The 8,785-nt window shown below is 40.2% G+C and overlaps 1 protein-coding gene across 1 annotated transcript; it reads right to left on the reverse strand.

Annotated features, from left to right (window-relative positions):
* Positions 1–1,989: 1,989 nt before the first annotated feature.
* LOC140231539 (uncharacterized) lies at positions 1,990–8,441 on the reverse strand. Its single transcript, XM_072311674.1, has 2 exons — positions 7,990–8,441; positions 1,990–2,764 (listed from the first exon to the last, which is right to left on the reverse strand). Exons 1-2 carry the CDS (start codon positions 8,439–8,441, stop codon positions 1,990–1,992), a joined length of 1,227 nt encoding a protein of 408 aa, XP_072167775.1.
* Positions 8,442–8,785: the final 344 nt, after the last annotated feature.

Consider the following 8,785-nt stretch of genomic DNA (forward strand, 5'->3'; position numbering starts at 1 on the left):
ATTTTGTCATATTATTGTTAAATTGTCCTTAATCCATTACTTTTTTATTGTGTACAAGTGGAAAATGAAACAAATTTAAACTAAAACAATGTATTATGTAATGTTAAGAATAAGATATGATAACTGCCATTATTCACAAACAAATTCATAAACGGTTAGGCCTAAACTATCTTTGAAAATCTGTAATTGGGCATGATGATAAGATCCTGCATTATGCAATGATGAAACTATATTATTTACAGCAATAACCGTAAACTTAGCATGATAGAATTGAATTAGAGTAAAGCATCAATAAGTAATACAAATTGAAAGTATTTGTTGAATGGAAAACAATTTGCCTCGCCTCCCTGGAGCAAAATATGTTTTATTTTTCTTCATCACTTATCGATCATCCTAAAATAGCCTTAGAAGCACACAGTCATCCTTGCACACAAGCACACTCGAAAACAAAACACGTAGGTAAATTCATGCCGACATAACACTCACGCATGAATGCCAAAGTGTTGTAACACATATACCCACAATACCTCATGTACACCCCCTAAAGAATAACACACAAACAAACACACGCACACACACACACACACACACACATACATTATAGACATAGCGTAGAGGCCATGTAACCTTGAGGTTCTCCTGTGGCTTGCAGAGGAATTTCTGGTTTTAACACATCTCGAGAAGCAAAGATCTTGCGAAGAAAAGATGGCCTCTTCATCTCACAGTACGCATCATTACGCTTCGCTTAATCAGCTCTCCTCTAAAGAGTCTTGATGCAACGTCCAGTTTTCCGAGCTGATGAATCTTTGACATCGCCTATAGGATTGTTGAATATTTCATTCCTCGGAGCGCCATAAATAGGTTAAAATAAACATCGTCTGTTTAGAAAGAAGACAAAGCAGGTCAGACTGAAGATTAGGCCCCATGAAATTTGCGCAAAACCTGGAGAGTACATGCACCATTAGCGCACAATCAAGAGTTTATCCACCAAGAGACGCACACGCTTTCAAAGAAAATTCACTACAGCAATGAAACACATGACCATGAAGATGTACGTGGGCAAAATATTTCATAAATCTGACTATTACATCTTATAAATGATGTCCTTCATAAAGAATTTTCTGTAATGACATTGTAGACCAAAACACGTGATCAATCTCGGATATTATACAACCAGTTACTTTAAGTACGAATGGTGGACATAATTTGCTAAAACTGAACGCTGTACGAAACACTTCACTGCAAACTCGTGTAGTAACCACAATCGATGAGATGAAATCTTAACTCAGCCATCACCAGGGCCCCATTTTATAAAAACTTGAATTGATGGCAACACTTGCTGGAATGGTAATTGCCACAGTAACGACAATAATCCAGCTTCCTGATTGGCTGTTGCCACTGGAAATTGTCATTCCAGCAAGAGTTGCCATCCTAACTTCTTTTATGAAATGGGGCCCAGGTGGTTTCTCGACGGTAGATTTGAGAGTCCAACATCTGCTTACAGAATTCAGATTCAAGTGCCATTGTGAGGCAAATTTTCACAATCCTTTCTGGTTCATATAATTATGTACGATGCCACAGAATGGTGTAATGTGTGTGTATCTTTGCAAGAAAAAAATACGTATGAGCAATGTCCCACCGTTATATCTCACCCACATAGCAAATTTAAATATAAATCTGTCCTCGAAAATCTTCGTCTATCCACGCAATTTCACGCACTCAGTGCACACTCTACAGAGAAACCTTGTTTGACAAGATTGTTCGAATACAATTTTGGACTCGATACATACGTCGAGCGAGAAAGCCGAGTATTTGTTACTGTCCATTACCCGAGCAATGCATAGAACAAGCAAACAAACAAGCCTCATAGATTGATGTATGAAGACAAATTCAGTTTTCTGCTTGCTTCCAATACACATTTATCATATTTTCAGTGTTCGATCATTATACTATAGCATTCTGATGTTCTCCATTTTGTTCCTTCGGGGATCACACGTGGTCGCTAGTTTCCCTGGTTTCATCGACGTGATCGAGGAGAGGAGAGGCTGGGAGTGACGAGTGGAACGAACGTCGAGACGATGACCGACCTTGACTGGTGCTCGCGGGTGGACTCAGCTTGAGAGGAAGATGATGGGGATGCTGATGACGGAACACTGAAGGTAGGGGCGGGGTCACCTGGCCCGGACGATGGTGGTAGAGATGGGATAATGGGTGGTTTTCTGACGGAGACTTGGTAAGTTGATGACCCTGTTGGTCAGTTGGTGTCTGCCTATTCTGTGTGTTAGATCCTTGACCGGGCGACATTGAGCAGGACGGGCCTTGACCTGGAGACGGAGTGCTGGACTGTTGAGGCTGCGATGGTGACCCCGATTGTCCGTGAAAGCAATGAGAGTGATGATGGTGGTGGTGGACGTGCCTATCAGAGGATGGTGAACATCGAAGGAGAAGGGGTGGGCTTAGTCGTTGAGGGCGCTGTATTGGGCGATGTTCTGTTGGTGTCGTTGAGGACGCCGTGGTGGGTGTAGCAGCGGTGGTGTTCTCCTGATTGGAATTCCCAACAGAGGTGGATGGGGCGCTGGTACTCGGACAAGGAGTAGGTCCTGTGCAGTTTCCATTCGGATCTGGATAGAGCGATGAATATTGTGGAGGAGGTTGGATGGTGGTATGATGGGGGCGCCACGCCCACTGGGCGCCGCTATGTACCCCTCCTGTTCCTCCTACCACTGGGTGAGCGAAACCTGGGACCGGATACAGGATCGAATGTCTGTGGAATAAAACAAAAGAGTGAAATACCAATGGTAATTATGACGTGATTTTTCATTCCGTTGATTGATTGGTTGTCACATATTTAATTAAATATTCCTGCTGCAGACACTATCTTGTCGTAAGTATGATTTCGGATCGGAAAGGTATACGAAAGAGGTCAATGAAAAATGAGTGATGGTGTTGCTACACTGCTAGCAGGACATCGTGCATGCCTTGCTGTCATCACCATAGAATGCGATTTTTAGTTGTGAAGTTACACTATAATTGCTTTTCTTTTGATGGCAACAAAATATGTTTGTCCCTCGGAAACACAGTTTGTATTCAACGTTTGAGACGAAATGTTACTTCATTGCCTTCTATTCAATAAATATTTGATTAACGGGGAAAAGAGACTAACCAAGACGGAACTAATGTCCAAGAGGAATGAGGATTACTGTGTAAATGGCAAGAATCACGTGACTGAGACTTTAACTACGGGGCGCCGACGGGAAACTATGTTGATAAATTACTTCATGATGCTCAAGTTGTCATGATTTCTCTACTGTGTCCGATCGGCCTGTTTCGCTTAATTTCCTCCAAAGCCACACAGATTTGTTCTAGGAATTCATCTCCACATTTTATTGTTCAGTCTTCTTGTCAACAGAAAAAGTTCTAATTTGGTTGATTTATTCATGCCGTTTGTCATTTGTGGTTTTGCAAGGTTATAAACGAGGCATGAACTAAATTTTCGGATTAAAAAAGTTAGATTTCCGATCATCAACACATTACAATTATTTCATTATATGAAGCATCCAGTGTGAATATAGTTCAGATTCAGCCAAACAATGCTCTTCAACACAATATTTTTGACCTGGATCACACGGGATAAATGCGTTTAATCTTAAAGGTAAAATGCACACGGACTAAGGAATGGCGCATCCTTATATCCTGTTATCATCAGTAGATGGTAAACAAGAGAGTCGACTGAGAGATATAATGATCTATTCCTTGTGCAGTCAACTCTCCCTTTACAGCATAAATGATGGAGCCGGGTGACCATAAATTCTTTATTACGTCATCCCATAAGAGAAAGAAAAGGTCTCTCGTTGCTACTGTAACGCCAGCGACAGGTGCATAAAGGGAAGGCATCAGCACCCTGGCGCCCCTTTTCCAATTTATTCATTTCAATTTTATTTGATATTCAATTTCTTAAAGAAGACGTATATTTCAAAACAGAATTAGTATTTTCATTTCTTAAAAGTTAAAATCAGAAAAATGCTAATTTCTTTAATCTTTGATACATGCTGAAATGAAACTAGAATTTAAAGGGTATGTCAATCCATTAGTTATTCTTTACAGTCTTTCTGTTGGTCTACCACCCTTTCTGTAAGTATTTCTATCTTTATCCAGCTCTCTATCTAATCACACCCATTTATATTTCATGACGTAACACAGCAATCACAAGGGACATGGAATGTGGCTGGAAACGTATGACGCATAAATCATTGTCCATTTCAGCACTTCCAAAGTGTCCCCGGCTCATTGGTTTTATTCACTCTGCTTTTCTCCTACATTATGCTGAGGATATCAGTGGACCCTACTGCACCAAGTTGAAGCCTTATTCCACAGACTGTGATCAAGGTGATGTAAAATTCTATATCGTTTGTTGGTGAATTACAACTAACAGGAGTGAAAAAAGGAACCTAAAGGAAAGATTATCTTTTCAAGCGCGGATTATGGAGAAAGAAGTCATCCATTCTCCATTAGTCGAAATAAAAAGCGGTCAATGATAATGAGGTAAAAATGATTTGTATGGCCTCACGTGAGTATGGCAAATGCATGATTATGCCATGACTCTAAGGATGAAACAAGGTCTCCGAGTGTTTAATTATTCCTGACTCTTGTCAAAAACTGGGTTGAAGTATTTAAAGGGAACTATTGCAACTATCATACTATCTTCTACACTGTCTCATTCCAACAGGAAAGTTTCAAAATATCTTAAAGAAGAGCAAATAACGTGAACAACAATAACAACAACGACAAAACCTTAGCACAGATCCAACACCAGTTATTGCAGCATTAATTCACAGTCGTTGAATAATCTTGTTTTCAACTTAGTGTTATTATATTAGCATAATATTCATGATATTCAGTCTTTATCGCTATAGTGTGGTCAGAAATCAGTACAAATTCACTCAGAGCCTGACCCTAGATTTTTGTTTTGTTTTTGTTTTTGTTTTTAAACGACGAGAAACTCGGGCCTTTACCAGCATCGCACAGTGAATCTCCAGGTCAACCAGAGTTGATGCAAATCAAAGATTTGCCCATAGATAATGCACTGTGTGTGATAAAATGAAGAGCGAGGTGTATCACCTTGCTCCACACGCCTCCTCACACACCCTGCACAACGCACTGTATCATCGCTTTTTAATCATGATTTCGTCTCGTATGTCGTTACCCCGCAGACTGAATGGTCACAAGAGCTAGCATGACTGAGCGAAAAAAGCGCCTCTCGGCTACAGGTGTTGAGTCTTCTACATTAGGTGGCCACGATGATATTTCAAACCCTGAATTTGTATCTAACCCTTGAGGCAAGAAGGATATCAAATCAATTACGATCAATTTACTAGCAAGCACACGACGTTACAACACTAACAGCACTATTGTCATCGTCATGGTGTATGACCATTTTATCACGTACAAAGCAAGATCATATCTATCTATCTATCTATCTCATTCTATCTATCTATCTACTCATCTATCTATCAATGTGATTTGGTTTGATTTTCCTCTTTCCCCTTTCATTGACACAAAGACGTTTCTCATTCATAACACGAAACTCTGACGGCTTGTCCCAAAAGAAGAAATATGACCAGATAAGTTAGAATCAAAAGAATAAAAGTAACAGCTCTGGGTTTTAGGACTGTCGAGTGTGTCCTTACCAACACAGTGAAGATACATCTACTGGAATCTAAAGGTCAACCTTAAACGGAAGAGGGATGATAGTAAAACGCAAAAATGGCTAAAATGACTGAACCCCCCCCCCCCCGAATCCCGTCAACCGATATCGGTTTGAGGACGAAACCCGAAGGGCAATTCCACTCCGTGTTCTCATTGTCTTCGGTGAATGAAATCAAATCAAATCAAATGATCAGAATGACAGAGGGCTTATCAAATCGGACTGATATCTGTTTTGAAAATATAATGTTTCACATTTTTCCTTGAAACAGTGAACATTTTGATACGCTGCACCAACACCATGTTAACAAGATGAGGTGATGAGGAAAAGATGCTATGCCCATAAATCTTCTCTAAAAACACCTTTTTACAATATTATGTGAAACGAAAAATTGATTTACTTTGCATCAAATCTATTATGTTGTAATACCCTGGCAAAGTGACGTTGAGGAGAATCTTCGACTTATATGATTAAAACATTTTTTTATTACATTTTCTAATACAAACCAACGACAGAATTATGAGGTGATGACATACTCAGCTAATTATGCTGGATATGTAATAATATCTAATATCACCGCTACGTGAAAACATGTCAAACTTGAAAATTTCATAACCCGTCTTGATGTCTGTCCCATTTTGATGACACTTCAACTACTTTGCTTATTTATCTATTTACTCGAGGCAAATTGAACGCACTTATTAGAATTGCACTTTAATTTCCCGACGCCTGGTTTTCATTGTTAATTTCCATTTTCTGCTGTTTCCAGTCCTTATTCCTAATTTGCCAATGAAATAATTTTGGTGTCTTGTAAGAAAAAGAGTCTGTCTGCATAACAATAAAAACGATAAACATAGAACTCTAGTTTTACTGGATGAGACCCGAAGATATACTGATGATACCCTTATTGTTTTACAATTAACCTGCAAAAGTGCACAAAGTATAGAAATCTTTTGGTTGCCACAAAAGGCTAAGATACAAAGTATATCCTTTCACCAACGCAAAATATGAAAGAGCTTAACGTGCAATGCTTCATGCCAACAAAGGGTTACCAACACACACACACACACACACACACACACACACACACGATGATCTGAACTCCCAGAGACAAAAAGGAAACAGACAATTCTTACGGCTTGCAAGAAAAATTTGTCCAGCAGTTAACATATTCGCTCTTTCAGGCAAGTCCGAAATTTAATATCGGACGAAATGAAACATCGGAAGCCTTGCTACAAGATAGATCATGACAAGAGGTCTCTTCTTATTTTGTATCAGCGCTAGATACTTTGTTTACACCGGGACTCTAATTAAGCCCAAGAGAAAATGTCACAAAATATAAACTCAACTCAACTCGCTAGATGAGAAATATGGCGGGAAAAGCACTTTCCACGCAGACGGTCAGGTCTCGTTTAAACGTATCACTTATTAGAGGCCTCCTGGGCATTAGATTCTCGTGATGGGCATGTAGTTCATTCACCTTAAGAAACTCAAGAGACAGGTGAGAGTAGGGAAGACATTACCCGGAAAACTAATTAAGCTGATGGTGCGAGGACACCCATTAGCAGGATTGATGTGTACGATAATTTTTCGTGACCTTTAACACCCAAACGAAGCAAATAAATCGTGTAAATGCACTATGGGATCATGCACCGTGATACTCGTAGATTTGATACAGGGCCTACATGTATACTATGTGATAGCTGACTATGTGATGCACAAATCACATACAACCAAACTATAACTTCAAATTGACTCTGAATAATGAAATTATGATCAGTAATAGAAAATTTAGACAAAGTCAAGACAATGTTGATGTTTTATGCTTGAGTGACAAGTGGAAATATTTTTTTCTTCTATCATCCAAGTATGGGTAGAGTGTTTTATGTGAAATTCTTGTTACGCTTTGCTGATGAGGACGAATCTTTCGTTCTTGGTGATGAAGATCACATGACTTTAAAAATGCATTGGTAGTATTTAATCTTTTCATCATCAGTTTTAGAAGGAATGATAACAAGTTAACAAGATATTTTGTTGTGTTTCTCGGGGATATACATCGTCTACTTTTGCATTCTGTGATTATCTTTAATAACAACATGGATTAAAGCCACAGTATGTAAATGGATTACTTCACGACTTGTAATCTCCACAAAAACAGACAACGGGGTAAATGTGAAAGGATATATCTACAGGTGTATAGGTCTATTTACAAAATGCATCAATTCGTGACAACATAGAAACTTGCTAAGGTATGATGTTAAAGAACGAAAAGAAGTGTTACTTACTCGAGCTGCTGATGTTTGGAAGGTTGATAATACACCATCCACGGCATCCCGTCTATTGATGCTCTCCCGGAGTGTCTGGAGGTTGGGGTAAGGGCACTTGCCCCTGAGGACATGGCGTGTTGGTGGGCGTGGATATGATGGTGCGATGGAGGACAGGGAGGAGGCAGGGATAAGCCTTGCTGTAACTGGAGCTGGAGACTAGTGCCTGCATCCTGGGGGCAGAAACTGGCCATGATGAGAGAGATTAGGAGGAGGAGGAGAAGGAGGCTGCCACCGGAAGCAGAGGCTGCAATCCCGATCCACTTGATGTTATAAGATGCTGGTGTCCCCTGAATCCCAAGGATTATCATGGAGACCCCAGCCAGGGTGAGGATTAGAGAGGAGAGGGTCCCACATCGCAGCCAGGTGGCAGCTCGCTTCCGAAGCTGGTAGTAAGACAACGGTGCCTCCATCTGTCCGTTATCCATGTTGGTTGTTCTCTTGGCAACGCGCTTCCTGAAAATCATCTATCCTTGCCTTGCATGGACCAGTCTCGCTCACTCTACCATCCCTGTCCAGTCAACACACAAAAGCGAGTAATCGTTCTGGTTGTGATGCTAGCTATGCCGAGGACAAATTGCTCACATCCATTTTCGACAGTCATTTGTTGATCGTAGAAACACATCAGAGTACATTCCGGTTGCTCAATTTGCCTTGTCACTGATATTCACGATTCATTATACGACAAAAAACAACAACAACATATCCATCTTCACTCGAAGCATTGCTTCCTGTGAGGCTCTCGTAAGGTGGCGCT

Source organism: Diadema setosum, chromosome 8 (genome assembly GCF_964275005.1).
Source record: "Diadema setosum chromosome 8, eeDiaSeto1, whole genome shotgun sequence".
Classification (NCBI taxonomy): Eukaryota; Metazoa; Echinodermata; class Echinoidea; order Diadematoida; family Diadematidae; genus Diadema; species Diadema setosum.